The following is a 27,921-nucleotide window of genomic DNA, read 5'->3' as shown; positions in this document are numbered from 1 at the left end:
GTATATAGTTTCTGCGGTCTCAAGTGAAAACAGTGTCCAGTCTCATCAGTAATGGGCAGGAGAAATATACCATAAGCAGAATGGGCATATGTTGTGCTAGGCAGGCCAGACAACGAATGCCAAGAGTGTTATCTACAGTGGAATTGCACGTAGGTTGGTGTCTGGTGCAAATGAATAAAATATATTTCATACACTCTGTCAGCTTCTATGCTGCTGTATTCCTGCTATCTCCGGAGCTGGGAGGTCTGTTTGAATTCCCATCTGCAGCCTGCGCACCTAGCCAGCAGAGTGCTGCGGCTGCCGTCCTAAGTACATCCATGGGCGAGGATCTCTAAGCACTCCGCACCATAATCTCTGGAGCTCCAGAACATGCTTTGATCAATCATGCAGGAGTGGCTGTCCGTCTCCTGGGTGGTGTGGGCACTCCCAGGATGGAGAGCTATTTTGTGCCAGGTGATGGCTTCCAGCAGTCTGCAGCTGTTTAGTTTTCTCCCTTGATTCTGGGATATTTATCCAGCTGGTTCTGGGTGCCGTGACTCTCACCTGTCTGATACTCCCCTCTTGAGTAAATAGATTGCTTTATTTGGTGGGGGGTTTTGTTCAAAGATATTTGTATAGGAAGCTTCCTCCACCACCCAGGATGCTCAGTCTACGCACGGCACTGGGCCAGTTGATCAGCACTTGGCCTACACTGGGCACTTCTATCGATACAACTACGTGTCTCAGGAGTGTGAAAAATCCGCAACCCGAGAGACGTAGCTATGCTGCCCTGACCCCGGTGTAGACAGGGCTAGGTCGACGGGAGAAGCTGTTGCCGCTCAGGGAGGTGGATTAACTATGCTGACAAGAGAACCCCTCCCGTTAGTGTCGACATGGAAGCACACCAGCAGTGCAGCTGTGCCACGGGAGCAATTTCAGTGTAGGTGTACCTGAAGTCTTCACAAAGAGGGTGGAGAAGTGTGTGTAGCCTGGTTATGCCCCCGTCATCTCTGTGTAAATGAGCATAAGCGTGACATGGAATGGGAGGCCGAGGTTTGCGTTATCCTTTTCTTCATGACTCTACTGGTACCTGCATTTTAAAGCCTCTGAAAGGACTCCAAAAATACCTGAGGTGCAATTGTTTAAACCTTCCCCCACCCACACCCCGCTTGGTTTGCAAAGCCACCTCCATTAGATCAATCCTGCTTCCTTTGCTCCTCTTTCTTCCTGCAGGTCGGCTCTGCACTACTTATCCCAGGAGCCTGCGAGGCCCATCCTAGATTTGCTGCTGTTGGGCATTAGGAAATATGCTGCTGTCCATCTAAGAATTCATTTGGGATGTCTTGCTGCAAAAAAAAAAAAAAGAGAGAGAGAGAGAGAGCACGCCACAGAGAGGCTGAAATTAAAGAGATCACCAGGAGCAACTTCCTTTGGATGAGGTTATGGTTCTAATTAACCTAGGAGTCTGCTGGGGAAAGCTCCAAGTTCTAAGAACATAGCCATAGTGGCTTGAAAACTTCATGCGAAACCAACGCAGCAAGGGTCACTCTTTGTTTTGATGGGAGTTTCAGGGCTGGTTAGGGTAGGGATGCAGTGTAGTTGTAGCTGTCAGTCCCAGGACATTAGAGAGACCAGAGCAGCTTCTGTTGGGAGAGGCAAGCTTTCGAGCCACGCAGAGCTCTTCTTTAGGTTGGTGTGGGCCACTTCAGGTCTGGTGGGTTGTGAAAAGTGGTTTCTAATTGTGCAATGGCCAGTGCCACTCAGTTTGCACGTAGCAGACCAGTGAGGTGTTGGAAATCTTTGCAAGGGCTGAGGTGGAATGGAGCACGGGCCCTAAATCCAATTACCAGCCATGTGGCACCAGGGCCAGACCTAAGGGGAGTTTCTCAAAATGACTAATACAGATTGCTCTACCTGGTTTGATTAGAGCCTCCCAGAGTAGGGAGGGGAGAAAAGAAAAGGAAGCTTGAGGCTATATAAGCCCAAACAAAGAGCTCTTGCTTTGCTTTTCCAGTAAGCCTTTTCTGTGTCAGCAGCACACGTCTGTCTAGATTGGGTCTCAAAGATCACAGAATATCAGGGTTGGAAGGGACCTCAGGAGGTCATCTAGTCCATCCCCCAAGATAAGGTTGTAAGTCTTCACTATAACTCTGCCTCTTCCTTTGTGATGAAGTTTTTGCACTATATCCCAGCAGTCTTTTTAGAGAGCTCTTAGAATGGGTGATCCATTCTATTGCACATTTCCTGCTTTGTGTATATGGGACGTGTGCACAGCTGTGATATAGACCTGGAGGTTCGTCAAAGTGTTTGGGCTGTCTTACGAGCCAGTCCTGAATGGATATGGCATTGGGGTCATTGGGAGAGATGTCTGGAGCTGATATTCTGCTTTTCTGTGAAGAAACGAAACTCTGTTCCGGCCAGGAAGCTGGAGTGAAAGATGCGCCTTATGAAAGAAACTGTACTTGGGAGTGAGGTTTTGGGATTCTCTTCTCAGCTCTGCCATTAACACGTTTTGTCTTTGGGCAGACAATGAAAGATCTGTGCCTTGGTTTACACATCTATATAATGGACATATAAAATATGTTTTAGAAACCCAACCACCACCTTGGCCTTACCCACCTGTTAGAAGGGGGAAGTTGCAGAGATTTCTACCAGGTTGTTGTCTCTGGACCCTGCAGGAAAATTATGCTTGATATTTCTCGCTGCTTTCCAAAGGGTTTGGAATGGCAGCCATGAAACTGACCAGAATCTCATGTTAATTTCACGATGTGGCACCTAGGAGTAGCTGCAGAAGCTCTTGCTCTGAGCAGTGATGAAGGCGATGTTGATCTGGTTCACATTTGGAAGGAAGATCCCTTGTAACCACAAGGGCTAGACATTAAGCTATGTTGCATTAGAGCTTAAATCTTGTAGGAATGGGGTCTGAGGATCCAGTACTTGCTAGGGAAAGCTCTTGAGTATGTCTGGATTTTTCAAGCCAAGTATAGTAATCGAAGCCGGATTAACTTTTTGTGGGCCTCGCGCCCAACTTGTTTGTGGACCCCGAAGGGGGCAGTGGAGAGTGGTGCAGGGGGGTCGGTCTCTGGAGCGAGGGGCTGGCCGGGGGCCTGGCATGGGCGGCCCTGCTCCACCCAGCCCAGTGAGAGGGCACTATTTACAAACCGGCAGTTGCCAGATGCACAGTGGCCCACCCAGCCTTGTGCTGCCAGCATGCCCCTTCCCCTCCTGGGTGGGCCCATGCCACGCACAGAGCCCCCCCCACCCAACACTGGAACAGCCCTCCAATTCCCTATGGCCAGAGCCACCCCCCGCACCCACTATGCCCAGCGCCCCCCCCAGACCCTGCCACAAATGCACAGCGTCCTGCACAACACCACCCCTGCCCAGCGCCCCGCCACAACTGCACAGCACCCCACACAAAACCCCCACTCCCTAGTGCTTCAGCACACACAGATCCCGCCCTCACAGCCCAGCACCCCCCCCCCCACCCCACCGCCCGCCCTCCAGACATCCATGCCCTGCCTCCCAGCCGCATTCACCGGCCCTGCTGGGAGGCAACTCTCTCTGCCGGGCTGAGCCGCCAGTGCAGGTCCCGGGACAGGGAGTCGCTCTGGCCCCCTCGGTGTGATCAGCCAGGCCAGGGCCTGCCCCAGCCAGCCTCCCCCAGGACCCACTTGCCTGGGGGGGCCCAGCCAAGCCCCCGACACTGTCCTGTCCTCTCCCCCCGCCTCCCCCCCCCCCCCCCCGCATGCATTCTGCACCAGTCCCAGGCAGCTCAGCGCCTGGGAGACAGGTGGGGCCCCACAGGTGGTGGGAAGCAGAGGCTGCCCAGAGCCAGAGGTGCGCTGGGGTCTGGCCAGGGGGCAGAGAGAAGCCAGCGGATGGGGCCGGGGGTGAAGAGGAGACTTGGCCGGCAGGCCAAGAGGAGCAAGAGGTGGGTGGAGCCAGTGGGGTCTCAGGCCGCAGGGCAGACTGGGGTCCCTTCTGAGCATGGGTCCGGCTCCATGGCACCACGGGCGCCATTGTAAACTTGGCACTGATAGTAACTGGTGCGTAGCAAAGGGAAGCAGGTAATGACTTCACTTGAGGGAAACGTTAGAACTCAATGTTTGAAGAAGTAAGTGTTGACCATTTCCTTCAGTACCTATTTCTCGGGGCAAATTTTGTTTTTGTAGACTGATATTTTGATACTAGAAATGAAAATCTGATGCTGATGCTCTAATCCTTTCCCTTTCCTGAGGTATGCAACCCCGCAATTAACAGAAACATGAGTTTCCACATATTGAAGTGTCACGAGCTCCTTCCCCTTTGTGAGAAAAGAAAAAACAGGAATACTGTTCATAGCTGTCCTGTGGCCATGGTAGAAGAGGGTTCGAGATCCTCTGTGCTGCAGCCTAAAGGGAAGTGGGCAGGGTTACTTATTTCCCTTGTTTGCTGTGGTAACAATGCACAATGTTAATCTGGGAAGTCCATGCATGTTTAAGTTACAAGTGCTCTGGATTTTTTCATTAGAAGTACCTGGAAATCTTTGTCCGCTGCTTTAAACATGACGTTAGAATTTTAACTTAAAGTACAGTAAAAAATTAACAAGGCTGTGGAGTTAAAGGTACAGAGAAGAGAAACTTTTCACCTCTGAGCAAGTCAGAAAGCAGAGATTTACCTAATGAGTGATGTTCCAGGAGCCCCCTTTCTCCCACTCACGGGCCAGCGTAGAACGGTCACGAATCTGTGTGGGAAGGAACACTTAACAGCGTCTCTGCAAGCCTGGAACCACAGAGCGTGGGATACAGGTTGGAGGTGAGGTAGCTAGTGCTAATGATCTGTCACTGCCTCAAGCACCAAACTTGCCAAAAAACTGGGCTGTCTGTACAACCGGTTGTCCGAATGTAGTACGCCACTGACTTGGGCACGTATTAATCCCTCTTACGACCTACCTACCTGATGCTGTGTGCTTTGTGCCAATGTGCTTTGTGCCAATGGCTGGTGTTCCTCTGTATGGCAGATTTCACTTGTGCCTGTTGGGTTTGCAGTGGGTTACTAATGGATCATTACGGTGCAAGTACCGTCCTGGGGCAGCGTGGCTGCACTGCTGATAGGTAGTCTCTGGGATCAGCTGTTTCCGTGTCCTCTCACAAGCCGGCTGTGGAAGACACGTGACACTTAGCCGTTCTCTTGCCTGCAGGACACATGAGATTTAAGCGTTCCAGCGCCTGCCTTTGCAGTGTCTGTATTTCAATATATTCTAAAGCCCGGGAACTCTCAGTACTGAAGTCTTAACGAGAAATGTCAGGAAGATCCTGGTACTTCAATAGGAGGCAGGAACAGCGTGGTTTGACTTGCAGAAAATGACTCCAAGAGTGCACTCAGTGAGTTGACTCTAATTTGGCATTTCAGGATCTACCGCTCAAGACCCCATAGTTTACAATCCCATAGTACGTATTGTAACAGACCCTACAGTATAGTGCCTCTGAGTGGGAAGGAAGGGCTAATTTATAACCCTGAGAACTGACACCCTGAACTGGTCCTTAAAGGAAGGAGCATTGGTTACATTCTGCAAAAAAGAGACTACGTTATCAGCAGTAAGAAATGAGGCCCAAAGTCCAGTTGTCCTCAGTAGCAGAGATTTTAGCTCCTCAGAACTGGTGGCTTTTGCTAGGAGCGGTGTTAGAGAGCTTATTCCTTCACTCTCCCACTTCCCTGGTCCTTCTCGCATGAACAGAGAGCAACAATACCCGAAGTCCAAAGGTGCAAACAATTCAATGTTTATTGGGGTGAACTTCCAGCAAGCTTAAATACAAGTTCCTTTTTCCTTATTTTCGAATCCCAACTTACTTCCTGTTTGCCCCTAATTTATATAGTAATACTCTTAGCTATTCCTTAACCAGTCATTCTACTGAAATTTAACTAACCAATCCTAACATATTGTAACATGATTAGCTAACCAATTATATCCCACCACAATAATTAGATTACACCCAGCAAAATTAATTATACAGCAGACAGAAACAATCACAGAACCAGACAGAGATTATACAGACAAACAATAGCAAAGTGGGAACTATAATGACAAAACAATACAGAAGTGAGGATTTCACATCCCAGCTATTGATAAGTGAGGTCTTGCCAGACAGGATGCTATCAAACTAAGTTTCCTTTTACATTTTCTAGGCACTTCCCTTTCTCTGGAGGTGATAGGAATACAATCCTGTCCTGATAGTGCCTGACAGCTCAATAGCACCTTATTTCAATGTGACTAGTTTAGAATGTGAGGATGTGACCGTTCGCTTCCCAGCTTATGGCTGCCTCTGCTGCTTAGCCTAAGAACAGGGCCTCAAACTGTCACAGGAAGAGAAGGCCCTTACACCAGCAGACAGTGATTTTGATTCTTTCTTTTATACCTCTAGAACTAGCCAAGTGATAAGAATACCCCTAAATTCTTAAAGTACAGGCCTTTACAGACAGGCCTGAATATCTATATCCTAACACTCCACCCCTTTTTTTTTCTTTTTCTTTTGGGATCCTCCTGCCCAGGTATCCCTGGAAAAACATAGGACATATGGCGACACATTTCCTGATAGGGCCAGGCATCAAGGTGGAAGGTGTCGATGCTCCATCTGTCCCACTGCCCCTTGTGTAGTACCATGCCCTGCACCTTCTCTCGTACGGGCATACTACACCTATTCCAATTAGTGTTCCAGACTTCCCAGTATAGTGGGCCCGAGAAGGTTGGGTCCGGGTTGTCTAGTACACTTGTGGGGTTTGGAGGGCTTATTACATCACTTATAGGTTATAATTAGTGGCTGTTCTCTAGGGGGTTGTGCCCCCCTTGATCGTTTCCATATGCAATGTAACACACACATAGTTAACAATACACCAGTTGCTATGATAATCCACAGCAACACCGAGAGTCCTGACCACTGCAGTATGGTCCAACATCCTGGCCACCACCAAAAACACTGCTTCTCCTCCTTTGATAAGGTTAAAATTTTGTCAGCGCCATCCTGTAGTGTGTATTGTAAGTGTGTCCAACTCTTGGCGCTTGCAGCAAGTTGCTCTTGTAATCTTTATGTAGTTTTGTCCATATTGTGTGTCCATTGAATATCCACAGTGAAATTTGGTATTGTCCAAACCAATTCAACTACTTGGTACGGTATGGGGTAGTAGGTGCTGGTTCGATTGTTTACAACGATTTAAGTCCACTGATCCACTGGTGCACCACAGTCCAGGTGGCAGTGTATAGAAGTTCATAATTTTGTCATACACTGGAAGAATTTTGCCTCCTAGTGTTATATTTCAGGATTGCATACATTCCCAACGGAATACACCGTACCCCATATACATTACCCCTAAATGCGCCCCCTTTGCAATAGGCCATTGATCCTGCTCCTCCATAGTCATAGGAGAGGGGCACATCCATATTCCTCCTCTGGATATACAACTGCTTAATGTGATGACAGTCCAATTTACCCCATTCCACCCCCCCCCCCTCACCTATTCCCTAGTGGCTCCCAACGTGCTCCCCCTTCCCTGCTTACTCCCATAGGGTTCAAGGGAACCACCTTATTTGCATTTCCTTCCCATGGTATCATAGTAACAATTACACAAGAACTGTCCCCACAGGTCGGGGATGTTATTTTCCAGGTAGATGGGTATGTTTTTGCAATTGTGGATAGATATGGGCTAGCCTCCCGATTTAATACTGAAGGCCATTGTTCTGACCAAGCATCTCTCATAATATCCATTAACATTATTAACTGAACATTTTGAATACCTACGCACACTTCTCCCCATGTTAGTCTTCTGAAGCCCTCCTCTACCCACATCACCAAGTCCCCTGCCCAATGAGTTAACTGCAAGTTTACCTCTACTGCTGTCCTCCACCCTGTGGCAACTGCTGACAGTTGCTGTGCCATTAATTCATTAATTTGTTGTTGAAATTTCACATTTTGGCTTACTAATTGTTTGGTTACCCACTCGTCCCCCAGATTCCATGTACCCAGCATAGTGTTCCCAGCTGCCCACAATCCCCTTTTCCGACGATTCCAGGTGTGTCCCCTCACCCATGCATTGAATTGTTGTTTCAGTCCTTTTATGTACATACTACAATTAGGATGGATTTGGTCCACACACCATTCCTTGGGGCGTACCACCCATGTAATAGAGTGAAAGGACACGTTAAAAAGTGCTGGCTGCACCTACTCCCACAATGGCTCCCAGACATTTGCTCATCGGGGAATATTCTTGGCTCCAGGCTGTGGCTGTGACCACTTTAAATTTGGATTCTTCCAACTTGGCATCCGTATCACCTGTAGGGTTACATTCTGTAAAATGGTTAACTCATCGTACACCCAGCGTCCCAAAGGGGATTTTACGCCTAATGTAATATGTACATAACAATCACACCTTCGGGGATTATCTTCCATGGAAGTACCATTGTGGTTACATATGGTAACATCACACCCTAAATGTGGGGCCCTATTTTCCCAAGAGGGTTCATTTGCTCCAGGAGACCAGAGGATTATATTCTTTGGACCCTCTGTAACAAACCACATAGCTGGGTAACTGTGTTTTCCACTATCATTAATCATGGCAGCACCCAGGGAGTACCATGCGATATTTCCTGATAAATTTGATATTCTCCACCTGGTTGGGATTCCCCCATCTAATCCATAAACCATATACCGACACTGCCAAATTCCTGTTGGAATATTAGTATTAGTGGTACATCTTTCTATGGGGAGATTCTCATAGTCTTCATTAGCTTTATTACCACAGGTTGCATGTGTAGCCGTCCATGTGTTTCCTCCTTTTGACACTTCACATCGTGGGATCTGAATAGAATTTGTAAATGTGACAATTGTGATTAGCACTAGTAATTGTTCCATCCAGGGCCAGGGAATTTTCATCCTTTTCTCCTTTTTGAATTAACCTGTAATACATACATAACAAAATTTACACGTCCCCTTTCCCAATTCCCTGTTTGTACCTTTTTATTTGCGTGCAGTGAACCCACTCCCGTCCTCCATTCTCTGTACCCAGTAATAGCAGACTGGGCCCTAATTGGTCAAGGACAAGATAGGGGCCCTTCCATTTAGGAGCTGGGAATGGATGGTGTTGACCTGGAATCTTGTACATCACTAGATCTCCCACCATGGGTAGATTACGCTCCCCAGGCAGGTCATACCATGCTTTGACTCTTGCTGCTCCTTGCTCGTCTCGCCAGGCCACCGCCTGCTGTACTTGTTTTACATGGTCGATTAAAGTTAAAATCCATTCTTGTGTTAAGGCATGTGTAGTGACTTCCCCAGGTACTGGGGCAAGTAGATTTTCCCACCGTTCCATAGGCCTTCCCATGAGAGCTTCATATGGAGAAAATCCTGTGCCCTTTGATTCTCAGGCCCTTATTCTCATTAAGACAAAGGGCAGTAACTGTGACCAGTTTTTTCCTCCGATTTCCACTCCCTTTCTTGCTCACTTTTAATGGTGCGGTTCATGCGTTCCACCTGCCCCGCAGCCTGGGGGTGATAAGTAATATGGAACAACTGTGTGATTCCAGTGAGGGCTGATAGCTCCCCTAACAGATCTGACCGAAAAGCAGCTCCTTGGTCTGAGTCAATCACCTTTGGGACCCCCCAGCGAGTGAATATCTCATTTACCAGTATTGTAGCAGTTACCCGGGCAGTTTGATACTTTGTGGGCAAAGCTTCCACCCACCGGCTGAAAGCATCCACTACCACCAACATGAATCGGTTTTTTCTGTGATCTGGTGGTAGGGGTCCTGTGTAATCAATCTGTATTCTTTCCCATGGTCCCCTTGGGGTTTGTCTCATTAATTCTCCCCTTAGCACTTTGTGAGGTGGGCTGTGCCTGGCACAGTCCAAACAACATTCCAGATGTGATTTTAAATCAGCTGCCATTCCTGGCCACCAGCACAACCTTTTTAAAGTTCCCAGTGCCTCCTCAAACCCGGGGTGTCCCCCTGCCAAGCTTCCATACACCCAGCTTAAGAAAGCCGTCCGACTTCCCTGAGGGCACAACATTACCGGTCCCTCAATTGTTAAGACACACCAAATCCCTTCCATTAGTTCCACCTTTGGCACATGCCTGTCCCCAAGTTTCATGATGCCTTCCAGTGCTGGGTCAGATTCCTGCAACTCTCGAATTCGCCCTCCCCGATCTGTATCCACCCCGCTTCCTGTTAACACTGCTACTGGCACTCTCTCTTCTGGCTCCCAGGGCCATGGGGGTGCCTCTGTTGCAGCCTGCCTGGCCTCTACATCAGCCAGATTATTTCCTTTGCTTAGGGGTCCTGTTTTCTTGTGTGCCTTTACCTTTACCACACTGATCCGTGTAAAACAGTGACTCAGCTCCTCCACTCGCTTCCACCAGGTAGCATGCTTGATTGTGGAGCCGTCTGTTGCCCTGAAATGATTATCTGCCCACCATCTCAGCATTAATGTGGCACCACGAAATACATAATCTGAATCTACCACCACCCAACATTCTGGCTCCAATTTGGGATCCACTTCATTTAAAGCTGTTAGCAAGGCTGCCAGTTCTGCCTCCTGAGCTGACTTTGCTTCTAGTGAGAAACCAATGGTGCTGACTGTCTCATTTCCTCTGATTCCCACAACAGCTAAGCCTGCAGTTTTCTGTCCCCCTTGATACCTACAACTTCCATCCAAAAACCATACCAGTGTCCCCTCTTTTACCTGATTGGGATTAGCCGCCCGAAACACCTGATGTTGGGTTTTACCTGGGCTGGCTTCACATTGGTGTGGGGTGCCAGCCAGATGTAATCCGGCTACCCAGACTGTGGGTTCCTTTCACACCTCTGCGGTAATGTTTTCTGCCTGTAGAGCCAGCAACCATTTAGCAATACGCTGCCCACTCACTTGTCCCTGTAAGATAGTGTGCATGTTTAACAGCCGCAGGGGGTCAGGATGAGATCGGACTATGATTTTCTGCATTCCCGTAAGGTATTTAAATTTCCCTACCCCCCAGTAGGTGCACAACAGCACCTTTTCACACCATCCATACTTCAATTCCACAGCACTCAAAAGTCGAGAAGCAAAGGCCACAGGTCGGTCCTTTGCTCCATACTCCTGTGTTAATGCACAACCAATGGTAGTGTCCGATACCAAAGGATACAGATAAAAGAATTTCTCCCCATCCGGGGAGGCCAGCACTGGAGCACTGGCCAGGTTTTCCTTTAGCACTCTCACTACCTCAGTACACTCTTCTGACCATTCCCAAGTTGAGGCTCGGGTTAGGTCAAATAGAGGCTGAGCTATTTCTGCATAATTGGCCACAAAATCCCTGCAAAATCCAGTTAGACCCAGAAAACTTTGCAAGCTTTTAACATCCGTAGGCAGTGGCAGGGACTGGATCAGTTGCACCCGTCCCTTATCGATTTCCCTTCCCATCTGAGACACTTCCACTCCTAAGTAGGTCACTCTTGTCTGTCCCATCTGAGCCTTTTTCCCATTGACCTTCAACCCTGCTCTTGCCAAAGCTTGCAGGACCTGCTCAGTTAGTTCCCTCTCTTCTTCCTCTGTCCCTGACATTAGCAACAGGTCGTCTACATATTGTATGCACCTTGCTGAATCCACCCCCTCCAGAGCCTGTCTCATGTATCTGTGAAAAATTGCAGGGGAGTCCCTATATCCCTGGGGTAGGACTGTCCAGCAGAATTGTCTGCCCTCCCATGTGAATGCAGTTTTATACTGACACGAGGTAGCTAGTAGCAGAGACCAAAACCCATTAGCTATGTCCAAAACAGTGAAAATTCGGAATTGGGGTCCAATACGGGCCAACATTTCAGGGTACGCTGCCACCACTGAGGCTGGCGAATTGGCCAGAGCATTTAGTGCCCTGTAGTCCACAGTGAGGCGCCAGGTACCATTTGGCTTCCTCACGGGCCACACAGCAGCATTACAAGGGGATGCAACTGCCCGGATCAGTCCCCTCTGTTCCAACTCCCCAATAGTTGCCCCCACCTCTGCCAATGCCTCCCGAGGAATAGGGTACTGTTTCTGTGGGGGAGGGTCCCCTCCCTCCATCAGTATCTCCATGCTGCCCCTACCACAATCCAGGTTATCCTTCGCCCACACAGGGATGTGTTCCCACCTAGCCGGGGGTGGTGGGAGGGCATGTGCCGCTTTAATGGTCATAGTGGCTATCCCCATGGGAATGGTATAGCCCTGACCGTCCTGCGTTTGCCCCAGTAAACACACCCAATTGGCTAAATCCAGTACAAGTCCCAGTTTGTGTAAATCTCCTGCCCCCAACAGATTAAGCATATCATTACAACCCCACATAATCTCCCCTTCCCCCCAGATTCCTTTGATTTGTCCCCGCCTCAGGGTTAACTGTGTCTCCCCTCCTGTTGCCCCTACAATTGTCACAGTCCCTTCTGAGGGTCTCCCCTGCCCCCATGTGGTTAAACTGATGGCTGCTCCAGTGTCTATCAAAAAATCCCTCATGGGACTCCCTTCGATTGCCCCCTGGAGCGTGGGGCGACCAGATGCATCCCGTCCTAAACTGAGAACATGGACAGGACGCCTCCCAGGGCACCCCTAAGTTGCAGCACCCACCTCTGTCCCTCCCACTTGTTCATGGGGGGACCGGGGGTCCTGGCACCGAACACATTCCTGTCTCCATGCAAAATTGTGTGTCTGGCATTTCAGGCAGTCCCAGTCCCTTGGCCTCCGGGACCACTTTCCCCCTGATCTGGTAAGATCATGGGTAGTCAGTTTAGCCTGCAGTCTCTGGATCTGTTGCTCTATAGCTGCCCGCTCGTCCCTGACTACCCTCCCACAGCCGCGAACTCTCCCTCTACCTCCTCCTCTCCAGGCTGACCCACTCCTTTCCACCTTGTATTGATCCCCCGCAGTAATAGCATGGACTGGCTCTTCCACCTGATGCATATGCCTCCACACATCTGCCTGTTCCAGAAACTGGGGTAGCTGATTGGGAGCAAGTTCAGGGTGCTGCAACCTTAAATGCCCCACGAACTGCGGCTCGCTCAGCTCCAACCATTTCTCCAGCAATTCCACGCCCCTACCCTGCTCCACACCCCCACCAGGTCCCGATGCCCCTGCCTGTGGCATCACCCATGGACCATCCAGGGGATCCACCCAGCACCGTGCCCATGCCTGTATGCGATTAAGTGTATCACGCCCTGTTTCCCCCGGGATTTGCTTCATCTTATTCATCCCCGCAGTACGAGAGTACACCCCAAACAAGTGTTTTGCCACCTGTCCGGGGATTAGAAATGGGTGTGCCACTCCTGCCACATCGATTCCCAAGGTACCTCGTCCCAAAAGACTACGCCATAAGATCACCTGGTCCTCACGAGTTAGACCCTCCATCTCCCTGCCCACCTCCACTAGCCACAGCACAAACTGATCCCAATCATCCCGGGGTACCTTTCTCAAACGGCCCAGTACTGCCTCCCGGTCCTTCAGGGACAAGGGGCGGATTTCTGCCTGTTCTACTACTTGTGGGGCATGGTCCCCCCACCCCGCAACCGGGGCCACTGTTCCTGCCTCCTGCAGTTCCTCCTGGGTAGCCTCTCTCGCAGCGGCTGTAACTGTGGATGGCCGGCTTACAACATCCACCGGCAGTGGTGGGTAGAGTGTTTTTTCAGGGTAGGGTGGTGGAGGTGTCTCCTTCAGTTCCATTAGTGGGGCGGATGGTTTGGGGTCCCCAAGTCCATTGCCCCCATGTTTACAATGATACAATTCCTCCTCTAAGTCTCCTACTCTCCCCAGCAGTTCGTCCCTCTCTCTCCGGATTGCCTCACAAGACTCCTCTGTCCGTGCAGCATCCCATGCCTTCAAATCCGCTACCTCTACTGCTAACACAGATTTTTCTGTTAAAATCCGTTGCTGATCCACAATCCCCTCCAAATCCTTAATGTGTTGGAGGAGATCAGCTTCCCTTTTTACCCAGTATGCCAACCCAGCACACAAACCTTGTAATACTATTCCCTTTTTCCTACACTCCTTTCCCTTGGGGTCTCCCAAAACCTCTCCCATCTCCTTCTCAATCTCATCCCAGGTGAACCCCTGCACCTGGTATGGGCCCTGATTCTTCCTTATCCATTTGTTCAAAAAATCCGTTACCCCAGCTTGCCAGAACCCGCAACTACCATCACGAGAGTTCGCCATACCCCCTCCAAGCAGCTGCGTGGACTGTTGGGGAGGGGGACTTACAGGCTGCCACTCACCTATCCAATGCGATGTATCCAAGTCACGGCACCAAGATGTTAGAGAGCTTATTCCTTCACTCTCCCACTTCCCTGGTCCTTCTCGCATGAACAGAGAGCAACAATACCCGAAGTCCAAAGGTGCAAACAATTCAATGTTTATTGGGGTGAACTTCCAGCAAGCTTAAATACAAGTTCCTTTTTCCTTATTTTCGAATCCCAACTTACTTCCTGTTTGCCCCTAATTTATATAGTAATATTCTTAGCTATACCTTAACCAATCATTCTACTGAAATTTAACTAACCAATCCTAACATTGTAACATGATTAGCTAACCAATTATATCCCACCACCTTAATTAGTTTACACCCAGCAAAATTAATTATACAGCAGACAGGAACAATCACAGAACCAGACAGAGATTATACAGACAGACAATAGCAAAGTGGGAACTATAATGACAAAACAATACAGAAGTGAGGATTTCACATCCCAGCTATTGATAAGTGAGTTCTTGCCAGACAGGATGCTATCAAACTAAGTTTCCTTTTACATTTTCTAGGCACTTCCCTTTCTCTGGAGGTGATAGGAATACAATCCTGTCCTGATAGTGCCTGACAGCTCAATAGCACCTTATTTCAATGTGACTAGTTTGGAAAGTGAGGATGTGACCGTTCGCTTCCTAGCTTATGGCTGCCTCTGCTGCTTAGCCAAAGGCCTTAGCCTAAGAACAGGCCTCAAACTGTCACAGGAAGAGAAGGCCCTTACACCAGCAGACAGTGATTTTGATTCTTTCTTTTATACCTCTAGAACTAGCCAAGTGATAAGAATACCCCTAAATTCTTAAAGTACAGGCCTTTACAGACAGGCCTGAATATCTATATCCGAACAAGCGGTACAGGAGTTAGTTCTTGATGCCCAAGAAGAATTCAGGAACTGTTTTTCTGTTTGTAAGTGGTACGTGTAGCACCTGTGATCGGGGCCCCGTTGTGCTAGACACATGGGAGGAGACACCCCTATCCACAAGAGCTTGAACCAGAACCTCTTCAGTTGCAGCTCAGTGCTGCAATCACATGCTCATCCTTTCTACAGCCACCTGATTACTTCTCCAAGTGAGCCGTGAATGCCTACGCTAACCAGCTCTTTTATTCTCCCTTCAGGTTCTTCAGGCTGTAAAAGTTGCATCTGGACACCGTCCTCTTGGCAGCTGGAATTTGCCACGCTAGATGGTATAGCGCCTGCAGCAAGAACCCCGAGAGGAAACATGGCCCACTAGCGTTTCCCAGGACAGGGCAAATTTTCAGGATGGCAGCTCAGAGGATTCGTGCTGCCAACTCCAGTGGCCTCCCACGCTGCAAGTCCGAGGGGACACTGATCGACCTCAGCGAAGGGTTTTCAGAAACCAGCTTTAGTGACGTCAAAGGTGAGCAGAATTTTGCAGCATTTGATATTTGTATTGCAGTAGCAGGTGGAGGCCCTGACTAAGACCAGTGTCCCACGGCATTAGGCTCTGTATGCACATATAATACAGTACTGGACAAGACGTACAAAGGGGGCTTGGGGAGAAAGGAATGGTGGTAAACTGACTCCTCAGGTGGGAAGTGAAGGGGTGAAGTGACATGCTCAAGGTCACACAAGGAGTCTGTGGCAGAACTAGGAACTGAACCTCAATCTTCTGAGTCCTAGTCTAGTCCCTTAACCAGCACCGATCGCCTTCCCCTGCAGTTTGTTTTCCCTAATTTTCTAGTTTAAAATGTCTCCTCCTTAGGGGGTCAGCGTTTTGAGGGGGTTTTGTAAACACTTAGAAAGACCTGGGATCTTCCACACTGACGGGAGCACTCGGTGTCAAGGCAGTTTGGATTCAAGGGCTCTGTGAACACAGACCCTAACCGGTATGGTGGAAGCAATTGAAAATAGACTAGGCTCCTGACTGATTTCCGTTGTCATCTCCTGAAAGGGCCACTTTCAACTAGTTTGTTACAGTTGTGTTTAGTTCATTATCTAACAAACATTGATTTGCAAGTGGCAGGAAAGTAGTTTGTGCAGTTTCCTTCTTTACCCACAGTCAGCCTATGGAGCTCATTGCCAGGGGATGTTGGCAGACTGAAAGTACAACTGGGTTCAAAACCGAATGAGATAAGGTAATGGAGGATAGGTCTACCAATGGCTATTAGCCAAGATGGTCAGGGACGCAACCCCATGCTCTGGGTGTCCCTGGCCTCTGACTGCCAGAAGCTGGGACTGGATGACAGAGGATGGATCACTCGAAATTGCCCTGTTCAGTTCACTCCCTCTGAAGCACCTGGCACCGGTCACTGTGGGAAGACAGGATGCTGGACTAGACCCAGTATGGTCGTTTGTATGTTCTTTGGGGGCAGCGGGTTGGCCTGGTACAAATGGAACTGAAACAAACATGGTTTTTGTTTAGCAATGGTGACTTACGATCTTGCTTAAGTGCTACTTCTCCTTCAGTGGGTTGGCTCTGTTCCTTGTCAATCAGCGGCCAGGCATTCCAGCCCTCTTCTCGTTTCCCTCACTGGAAGCAAGTGGCTGCAGAATAACTCTTGTGTTCTAGTTAGGGGGCTAGCTGGACAGAGGGAGAAGATGTATCCTTGGCTGAGCTGCTCTCCCCTCCCTGGCCTGTGGGGCTCGTTACACGAAATGGCAGAGCCATCCTCCAGCTCCAGGCTGCCCCTTACGCATGCAGAAGGACAGCGATGGGCCTTCCACTGCGGCACTAACCACGGGCCTCGTACGCATCCCCTCCTTCCTGGAACATGTCCGTTTTATCTTGCAACAAATGAATTGGTTAGTGAATAATCAAAAATGAGAACGAAACCCACAGCGCCCACTACTGAGGCGAGTGTAGGGGGAGGATTGGAAATGGATCGTCAGCCAAAAGCGATGGTTGTCCTTGGGATTGTGCAGATGGTGGTGACACACACGTGACTTGGCATCTTTGGAGAAAACCGCTCACCTTCGGGTCTCCCAGCGCAGCATAAAGCATCAAGTGGGGACCAACTCCTCATGCAGTCCTGAAACATGTCCCAACAGCAGAATAAACCATCTCCATTTTGCCCACTTGGCATCTGTGAGAGATGTGGCCTTTTGCCAGGCTCTAATAATTACTCTTTGTTTCCACCGGATACTAGTGGCAAAGGTCCTTGTGACTCATCTGCTGCTGCTTACACAGATGGCTTGGTGTTTTCTTCTAGACCAGCTTGCTGACCCAGTTCTTTGTCAGCTTCGTACCTTGAGTACTGTGAAGCTCAGGCGGCCCGTACAGCTGGGGGGGTGATGTGGACAGAAGAAGAAAAACAACTAGAAAAGTTTGAGTGTTCTCTTGGCAGCCATATACAGAGGACGAAGAAATGCTCATTTCCAATCTTTCCTTAATCCATTTCTTCCTTCGCTTTCCCCACATGCCCTTTGAAAGTCACAAGTCCTAATGGCAGGCTGCACTCCCGCGATGGAGCAGTCCTGGCATGAGTTTTCATGCGGTAAGACAATGCAGACTCTGTAGCTCACACAACATTGGCAGTATTGCCAACTTCAAGCATTCAAAAATCATGAGTCAGGCCACACACAATCGTGAGATTTCAAAAGAGAGGAACCCCCCCCACCCCATATTATTTGCTTTTACAGCTTCTGAGTCTTTAGGGTGTCCTTGAACTGTGTTTTCTTGTATTTTACTGCAACCATAAGGGGTAGGAACTTACCTTTTTTACAGTGAAAGATGAGATTTTTCCCCTAATCGCATGACTTTGGGACTTTAAAATGATCTTTCATGAGCTTTATGATGAGATCGTAAGAGTTGGCGACGCTGACAGTTTGCCTGATGAAGGAATGTAAAGGGCTATTTACGTTATTTTGGAATAAGGTAGGATATGAATGTATCTAGCTGTTCTGGAATAACTCCCCTTGGGGGGGAGGGATAGCTCAGTGGTTTGAGCATTGGCCTGCTGAACCCAGGGTTTTGAGTTCAATCCTGGGGGGGGAGGGGCATTTAGGGATCTGGGGCAAAAATTGGGGATTGGTCCTGTTTTGAGCAGGGGGTTGGACTAGATGATCTCCTGAGGTCCCTTCCAACCCCGATATTCTATGATTCCAGAACAGTTATTCTGTACTAGCTATGGCAGTCAGTTTCCCCGTGTATACAAGCCCTAAGACTGGGGCCAAACTTCAGGGCAGCCTTTAATGTGGGAATACCTGTGTCATTAGCACTTTAGCTCTGTAATTCAGAGACCCCGGTGCTGAGCCTGCGGAGTAACCACACAATACTGATTTCTTTGGAACTTGCTCTTCACCCAGCTTTAGGCTCCTAGTGTGATTTTTACTTGTTTCCCCTCCCTTCCCTCCGTGAGCACAAGTGTCCACACCTCCCCGAAGTAAAGAACATCTCCCTACTCCCATATAATGTACTGAACAATGCGTAAGTTTAACCTGCTTGTTTGTTGGCTGGAGGCTGACTGCTTCCTTGCTTCATCGCTCTTAGGCTGAATCCTAGAATGGCATTAACCATTCCCTACCACTTGTTTACATTAAATACATCAGTGGAAGCACTTTCATTTATGAACAGACAATTTATCTTAAAGATGCGGCAGCTTCAAACCTGTTTGCAATTCCTCCAATTCCATTAAGGCGGGGAATGGTACAGAGTAGCTAATGTCCAACTAGGAAAGGTATGTGCTATCAATGTGGCTTCTTTACCTTTTCTTCGCACAGAAGCAGGGAATGTTTAAGAGCTTTCCCCAAGGAGAACCAGGTGTTGGGGTTTCTTCTTTCCCCAGTGAAGTACACTCTAAGAAAACGGAATGTAATGGACGTTTGGATGCTTTTTAAAATAATCTGATTGTACCCAGCACAGTGCCAGATAATCTCGCCACTGGCTTAGTCTAAATGAGCCGTGAGAAATAATTTCAGTTACAATGACGCAAATGCTGGCAAATGATAGGTGTCGTTAAAAGCAACAACAAAACCCCCCATTGATGGCTTTGTTTCAAGAGTAGCCAAATGTCGAATTTAATATCAAAAGTCATTGTAGCTATCAGCTGGGGTTTTGTTTGAAAATGTTAACTGAGTAGATTGTTTAACGTTGTGATTCAGCCAGGCATTTGCGTTTGGTGTCTCCACACTAGTCCTATTGAGTTGTGTTAAAAACATGGTGTTCGTATCGGGTTTGTTGAACCCTAGTTGCGGTGCCCTCTGGGTACATGCTCCTGGAGCAGAGTATTCTGGGAGTTAAGGCCACTGCAGGATCAAGTGGGTATGTCTACAGTGCAAAAAACAAACAAAAAACAACAAAAACCCCACATAGCAGTGAGTCGCAGAGCCTGGATCTACAGACTCAAGATATGTCTACACTAGAAATGCGACAGCAGGACAGCTGCAGTACTGCATGGTAGACACTACAGCATCAGATGCTGTTCTTCCATCACTGTAGTAAATCCACCTCTCCAAGACACAGTAGCTAGGTTGATGGAAGAATTATTTTGTTGACATCGCAGTATCTACATTGGGGCTGAGGTCGGCTGCATTATTTTAAATCAAAGTTGCAGAAGCTACCTGAAACCTGTATCCCAAGTTAGGGGAAAAAGTTCTTAGGGAAGGGTTGCAGGCCAAGATGAATGAACAAGCATCTCAAACAGATTATTAAGAGAAAGCAGACAGCCAAGAGGAATAGAAGAAGGGATGGATCCGCAAGGAAAGCTACTTCTTGGAGGTCAGAAAGTGTAGGGGAAAGTGAGACCTGTCAAAAGCCAAACAGTTAGACTTTGCAATGGGAATTAAAACCAATAGTAAAAAGTTCTGTAAAAAGAAAACACAAAGAAGTGGGACTGCTAAACACTGAGGATGGGGTGGAGATTAAAGATAATCTAGGCATGGCCCGACACCAAAATGAATATATTGCCTCACTTTTTAATGAGGCTAATGAAGAGTTTGGGGTAGTGGCAGGGTGGCTAATGGTAACGAGGATATGAAGTAGAAATTACCACATCCGAGGAGGGAGTCAAAGTCAAACAGTTTAATGGGACCAAACTGGGGGGCCCAGATAATCTCCATCCAAGACTATTAAAGGAACTGGCACATGAAACTGCAAGTCCAATAGCAAAGATTTTTAATGAATCTGAAAACTCTGGAGGTCGTACCCTGTGACTGGAGAATTATTAATACAGGACCTATTTTTAAGAAAGGTGGGGGAAAGTGATCCAGGAAACTACAGGCCTGTTAGTTTGACCTCAATTGTATGCAAGGTCTTAAAACAAATTTTGAAACAGAAAGTAGTTGAGGACATAGTGGTGAATGGTAATTGGGATAAAATGCAACACGGTTTTACGAAAGGTTGACCATGCCAGGCCAACCTGATCACTATCTTTGAGAAGATTTTTGTAGAGAAAGGAAATGCAGTAGATCTAATCTACCTGGATCTCAGTAAGACATTTGATACAGTTCCACGTGGGAAATTAATAGTGGTATTAATCTCCATCTAGTTGCAGTGCCCTCTGGGTACATGCTCCTGGAGCAGAGCATTCAGGGAGTTACCCGCATGACCCTGCATGTGTTCAGGCTCCTAGCAGCATTGTGGGAATGATGGCAATATTCACTGAGTTCCAGATCATTCTGAAAAACTAATGTCTGCGTGCGATTTGTATACTGTAGCAGAGGAATAGGCTCCATCTGGGTCAGAGGTTTTGTGCGTGGCGAGGTCCATTTGCATTGGGAAGCCAGTAGACCAAGTTGTCTGTCAAATTCTTGAATTGGGGGGCGGGGGGGAGGGAACGGGACTGTGAGCAACATTCACAGCTTCTTTACACTTTTTTTTCTTCTATTCAATCAGACCTGCCGCCGCGCGGGCGTGCCGGAGGGCAAGGGGTGCGGCTGGAGGATGTGGAGCTGTGCAGTGCTCCTAAACTGTGGAGGAGCACAGCATCACTCCTACACGGCTTAGGAGATCTTCATGACAGGGGCTTTTCCTCCTGTGCCAGAAGGGGAAGGTAATGCCAGTGCAGAGCTCCTGGGTCCGTCCCATGAGGGTGGAGCACCGAGGTGTCCCGGATGGCTCTTGCCACATTCTGCAAACGTGCCGCTGCTCGTCCCGAGAGTGTGTTGCTTTCCTCTGTTCTGCTACCTACCTCTGAGAGCTAACAGCTGGTAACTAAGCCCAGGTGAAATCCTGGTGAAGACAAGGTAGTTTAAAAACGAGTTAGCAAGTCAAGATGGAGTATGGGGGGGCCTAGAGTTTACCTCAACTTCCTAACTCATGTTAAACCTGCCTTGTCTTCACTAGGGTTCCCCTGTTAGCTAACACGAGTTCAGAAGACAGCTCTTTACATAGTGAAGACCAGGCCTCCCACACTTACAGTGAAGCACATGCTTAAAAGTTTGGCTGGATTGGTGTGTGGATGCCCAGCACCCTGCAGGATCGGGTCTCTACAGAGCAGTTGATTTAGATACTCAGCGGATGCTTCATATCCAGAAGTGATCTAGAGAAAAGATGCAGCTATGGCTAGTATCTAGTGACGTTAGTGGAATTAACAGAGCAAACCCCGGCCTCTGTTCAGAGCTGGGTGGCCAAGTCACGAAGTCATGGCGGCTCAGTTAACTACCTGAGACCAGGGACAGCACAGCTGCGCTGGTAGAATTGGTGCCAGGTAGAGAAGTAGCTAGTAACCCAGAGCGATGGCTGCACCTCACACAGGTTTCACAGCGTTTAATTGAGTTAATGGCCACTTCATAGCGGGATGCCAGAAAGATTTCACAGGGGGTTTATATGTCGCACTGACAATAAATGTGGGTTGGGGACAGTTAATTCCCCGCCCGCCCCCACATGCACCATCTCTCTCTCTCCTCTCCCCTCTTCCTGTTTCTGACGGAGTGGGAAATGCTCTGGTCAAAGCATTGCTTTCTGCCCAGCGGCACTGGATAAAGCTGTCATTCCTTCTCTCCTTGTTGTTACAGTCAGTAAATAAATGGACTTTGCAAAGTGGAGGGCTAAGATCCCTGTCCTCAAATTAAGATTCCAGAATTGTCACTGTGTGTGTGCCGTCTAGATATTTCCTCACCTACCTTGTCACTGTCTGTGTGACTCTGAAGCCTGGAACATCTGAGTCAGGTGGGGAGTGCTGGAAACAGCTGCAAGCCTGGGTGAGGGCTCTTTTTGTTCTGAACGTCACCAGACTCAGTCATCCCTGGGATTCGCAGGCTGTTACCGTCCAGTTTGTCAGTTCTGAGACATGTTTGGCTTTTTTACCCACATAACTGTACTGTCACAGGGGTTTTCACCTAGTTCACAGTGTATTCATTAAGGGAACCAACTCCCACAGCTCCTTAAAGCTCCAAGAATATGGCATAGAACTTGGACATAAACCATTCCCAATCATAAGTAGAGAGGAACATAGGCATATTGCTCCTTTGTTTTTTTCCTTAATATTTTATTTCAAAAGTGGCATTTCTCCGTGGTTGAAGGGGAAGAAAATCCCCATAAGTTTCATTTCCCATAATTAAAGATCTCAGAGTGTTTTTTAAGTTTGATCATGGCTTGTCATCTGGAATTTTCAGCGATAGTAACAGCTCTTTGGCATTGGCTTATACTGTCAAGCCCCATCTTTGCAGGAGTTTTGAGTCCTTAAACTTTATAAAGTTTCTAGAATTACAGTAGCGGGGCTACATTTTTGTATTTAAAGTATGATGTTCTCCCGTCTTGGGTAGCACAAGGCAACAGCAGAAAGCAAAGGGGACCACTAAGGCTCTCAAAGAAAACAAACATTTAAGTTTCAACCATGTTTCCTTTTTGTGCCTATGTTACTTCAGGGAGCATCACGTCAGTGTGTAATATTGTACACCATATGTGCTGCAATAGCAAAGAGCTAGCAGAGGTGTTTAAAGACCTCTTGTGAGCTTTACTTTTGAATTCTTTACTGATTTAACAGCGTCATGTTGCAAAATATGGCTTATCAAAATAACCTTTCAAGTGTCTTCTCTGTCTTTAAAACCGTTTATATTCAGGCAGCATAGAATTACATTGGGCTAGTGGCTTTATGCGTACATGAATCTGGGAGTCACTGTTATGACCCTTTTATTTTGAGGGGCGGGATCTTGGTTCTGCCTCAGCCTTGATACTGAGATAATCCAGTTTGAACAATTTTTAAAAAATAGATATTAGCCCCTATTTTTTTTTTTTGGCTGTGTATACTTACAAAAGTGGACTTTTTTCCCTTAGGCATAAATCTCTTTGGTTTGTCTAGCAAGATAACAAATGTTTGAATGCTGGTGACCGATCCAAGTTTTACTTTAGCATTTATTGCAGCAAACACGGTCTAACTGTGGATGCAAAAAGCTGACGCAAGGCTGCCTATCTGTGGGCTATATTGTATTGGTTTAGGTTTGTATCAGGAGCTCTATTAGTGTGGCAAAATACTGTGCAGTTTGGCCTGCAGCTGAAGACTACCCTGGAAATGAGTTTGGAAACACTGGTTCATTCTTGATAATACAGCAGTGGTAAGCTGCAGTGTTTATTTTGGGAGGACCCATTACATGGACCTCTCTTTGGACATGGAGTTAATTTTTATTAAATAGCCTTGAAATGCAAACGTTGGGGAAGGGGAGGGGAAAGCTGACAACACGCTGGTTTTGGTCGGAACACGCACAAAAAAAGCACGGAACTCTGTAGCAAGTGACTAGCACTTCAACTGAGAAAAGCACACCTAGATCAGAGGACTAGTTGAAGGATTGATTTTTAGTCTGTCGGTATCTGTCCTTGTAAATAAATCCTAAAATCTTTTGTTTAATAAAAAAAAAAAAAAGTCTCCTTCCACACTCACAATTCAGGGGAACAAGAATTTTAGAAGGTTGGTATTTTGTTTACATCACTCTTGATCATCAGAGACCTGAGGAAGAGTGCCGTGTAAGCTCAAGAGCTTGTCTTGAGCCCCATTAAATCATCTGCTTTTTGTGCCATTTATCAGAGCCTTTTCCTTCTTTCTGCTCACCGACTTAAGAGCAGGGAGTGCCAAATTCTCCCATGCAAAAGGTTGTGAGGACCTTAATTGAAAGGGGAGGTAGTGTGGTCTAGTTGGTAAAATACTGGACTGGGAATCAGGAGTCCTGGGTTCTGGTCCCGATTCTGCCACTGGGCTGCTGGGTGATGTTGGCCAAGTCACATCTCTGGTTTCCCTTCAGCCCTTGGGCTGTCTGGTCTCTTTAGATTGTAAGATCTTTAGGGCAGAAGCTCTCTCTCACTACGTATCAAAGCATCCGAAGTACTGGGTGGGTACATTTTAAAGAGATTAAAAAGTAAAATAATCAGATATGATAAAACTTGTGTTAGGCCTTCACTGGTCAAAGAAATTGGATTGCTTTTCCAAGATGAAGGTTTAGTAAATAAGTGTTATGACTTCTGCAGGTTGCTTGTGACACTTGTTTCTTTTCACTTTGCAGTGCCTTCTCCTAGTGCCTTGCTGGTAGACAATCCCACGCCTTTTGTAAATGCAAAGGAAGTTGTCGCAATCAAGGACTATTGCCCAACTAACTTCACAACCTTAAAGTTCTCCAAGGGTGACCACCTCTATGTCTTGGATACCTCGGGAGGCGAGTGGTGGTATGCTCACAATACCACGGAAATGGGTTACATACCTTCCTCCTACGTCCAGCCTGTAAACTACCGCAACTCATCCTTCACTGACAGTGGCATGATAGACAATCTGCTTGAAAGCCCTGACGAAGGAGTCAGAGAGCTAGATCTGCTTGGAGAGTGGACTGACGTAAAGAGAAACTCTGCCAACACCTACAGTAACAACCCTTTCTTAAACGGGGTCCAGACCAACCCGTTTCTGAATGGAAACTTGCAAATAACACCCAGCTCAGACAAAGAGTGCACCCCCAAAACCACTGTGGACTTACTGCTGTTTGACACGGCAGCTCCTCTGTTTACAGGGGCCGGTTCTGCAATGAACAGCAGCATGGGTAACATCTTTGTTGAACTTCCATCCACAAATGGATTGGAGTTTGAACAGCCTGTGAGGCGGGACAATCCCTTCTTCAGAAGTAAACGCTCGTACAGTTTGTCGGAGCTGTCTGTCCTTCAGGCAAAATCGGAAATACCAGCATCGTCGGGGTTTTTTACTGGATTAAAATCTCCTACCCCAGAGCAGTTCCAGAGCAGGGAAGATTTTAGAACTGCCTGGCTGAACCACAGGAAGCTGGCACGGTCGTGCCACGACCTGGACTTGCTTGGCCAGAACCCTGGCTGGGGTCAGACACAACCTGTGGAGACCAACATCGTCTGCAAGCTGGATAGTTCTGGTGGAGCAGTTCAGCTCCCAGATACTAACATCAGCATCCATGTGCCAGAAGGACATGTCTTGCCGGGGGAAACGCAGCAGATCTCCATGAAAGCCCTGTTAGACCCGCCCCTGGAGCTCAACAGTGACAAATGCAGCACCATAAGCCCGGTGCTGGAGATTAAACTGAGCAACTTGGAGGTAAAAACGTTCATCATGTTGGAGATGAAAGTGTCGGCGGAGGTCAAGAATGACATCGTGAGTCAGAGCTTGGTGGGACTACAGTGCCTGCGGAGTGACACAAAAGAGGGACCCTATACGCCAATGCAACTCAGCTATTCTTATGGAGACACGATACAGGTGCAACTGGATAACCTGGAACCTTGTATGTACATAGCTGTTGTGGCCCAAGGACAGAACGTCATATATCCTTACACAGTCTGGGACTACATCAGTAAAAAGATCACAGTGGGTGTCTATGGCCCCAAACACATACATCCTTCTTTTAAAACCATAGTGGCTATTTTTGGACATGAGTGTGCGCCAAAGACTCTCTTAGTGACCGAGGTTACGCGGCAAATCCACGGTGTGGCGCCCGTGGCCCTGCAGCTGTGGGGCAAGCACCAGTTCACTCTGGCCCGGCCGCAGGACCTGAAACTCTGCATGTTTTCCAACATGACTAATTACGAGGTGAAGGCCAGCGAACAAGCCAAAATCGTCAGAGGCTTCCAGATGAAGCTGGGGAAAGTCAGCCGCCTCATCTTCCCAATCATGTCCCATGACTTCAATGAGCTCTCGGACTTCACATTGAGGATACAGGTCAAGGATGACAAGGACGCCATATTGACCCAGTTCTGCGTGCAAACACCACAGCCACCTCCTAAAAGTGCCGTCAAGTCCACTGGGCAGAGAAGGTTCCTCAAGAAGAATGAGGTTGGGAAGATCATTCTGTCCTCCCTGGCTGCCACTAGCAAATATCCTGCCTTTCAGGAGCGGCCGGTTGCGAGCCTGAAGTATGGCAAACTGCTTAAAACTGTAGTGCGCCAAAACAAGAACCATTATTTACTGGAATATAAGAAAGGAGATGTCATCGCGCTGCTCAGTGAAGAGAAGATCAAACTGAAAGGCCAGCTGTGGACCAAGGAATGGTACATTGGCTACTACCAAGGAAAAATTGGCCTTGTTCATGCCAAAAACGTGCTAGTGGTTGGGAAAGTCAAGCCCTGCTATTTTTCTGGACCTGATCTCACCACCAGTGCATTGCTTGAGCAAATCCTGAGGCCTTGCAAATTTCTGACCTACATCTACGCCTCAGTCAGGACTCTGCTTATGGAGAACATCAGCAGCTGGCGCTCGTTCGCAGACGCCTTGGGGTACGTGAACTTGCCGCTCACTTTCTTCTGTCGAGCGGAACTGGACAGCGAGTCGGAACGGGTAGCCTCGGTGCTGGAGAAGCTGAAAGAAGACTGCAATAATACTGAGAACAAGGAGAGGAAATCTTTCCAGAAGGAGCTAATGGCGGTGAGTACTCAGCCTGCCAGAAAGGTTCTTAATCTATTAAGAAATGTGTTCTGAATTGGGGGCAGAAGCAGGAATGCAATTCTTTGTAAACAGTCCATACAAATGAAAGTACATCCGAATGTGTGGGTTTTTGCAGCATATTTTGATGGGAAACTGGCCATCCTTCACTGTATTCCTATTACAGCAGGGCCTAGAAATCCCCAAGTGGGATCAGGGGCCCAGTGTGCTAGGTGCTGTACATACTCATAGAGAAAGTCCTTACCCTGAATAGCTAACATAGAAAGGAGACACAGAGAGGTGAAATGACTTGTCCAAGTCACACACCAGGTCAGTGGCTACCTGGTAATACAACCCAGGTCTCCTGACATTCCTTCCACTGCAGTATCCAATAGACAGCTTTGCCTCTCAGTGGAGGTCAGTGAAAACGACTTAACTGCTAGGGCAATTTATAAATCTTCTATTCCCTAACAGTGTAGGGAATTATCGTGATCGTAAAGCATAGTGGGGCACTGCACCCTAGCTGCAGTGAAACATGCTCTCTGTTCCACAGTTTAAAATGTTAATCAAAATGCAAATGAAGCTGTATCTCCAGATTGGAGGGTGGGGCATTTATGGTTACACAGCTATAGAGGCACTTCACAATCCTTCTCTCATTGAGTGGTGGACACTATATGTTCAGAGCCTCTATGGGATTTTAGGCAGATACGTAGACGTGTGTGTTTCATTTTAAAAGTAGCTGGTCCAAAGCCCATTGAAGTAATTTGCAGTTATTCAACTAGCTTCAGTAGTCTTTGGCTTTAAAGTGGTCATCAGTGCTAAAATGGGGAGTTTAATTCTCCTCTGAAGCCAGGAATAAATATGTACTTTAAGAAATATCGTGAAGAGCTCCTAGTCATGGAGGTGAAGCAACTTAAAACAAAGAGTTTTAAA

The 27,921-nt window shown here is 47.8% G+C and overlaps 1 protein-coding gene across 7 annotated transcripts in view; it reads left to right on the top strand.

Annotated features, from left to right (window-relative positions):
- SH3BP4 (SH3 domain binding protein 4) overlaps positions 1-27,921 on the top strand; it is a 147,789-nt gene that overhangs the window by 87,090 nt on the left and 32,778 nt on the right. For 6 of the 7 annotated variants that reach the window (XM_037912621.2, XM_043525260.1, XM_043525261.1 and 3 more), the window contains 2 exons: positions 15,352-15,614; positions 24,629-26,991. In XM_037912621.2, the coding sequence (XP_037768549.1) occupies positions 15,497-15,614; positions 24,629-26,991 (2,481 nt within the window). In that variant the 5' untranslated portion in view covers positions 15,352-15,496. Of the gene's footprint in view, positions 1-15,351; positions 15,615-21,029; positions 21,187-24,628; positions 26,992-27,921 lie in introns of those variants that run through there. The other variant, XM_043525264.1, reaches the window with a different exon arrangement.

This window comes from Chelonia mydas, chromosome 11 (genome assembly GCF_015237465.2).
Source record: "Chelonia mydas isolate rCheMyd1 chromosome 11, rCheMyd1.pri.v2, whole genome shotgun sequence".
NCBI classification, from domain to species: domain Eukaryota; kingdom Metazoa; phylum Chordata; order Testudines; family Cheloniidae; genus Chelonia; species Chelonia mydas.
This window is presented reverse-complemented; position numbering and strand designations above follow the sequence as displayed.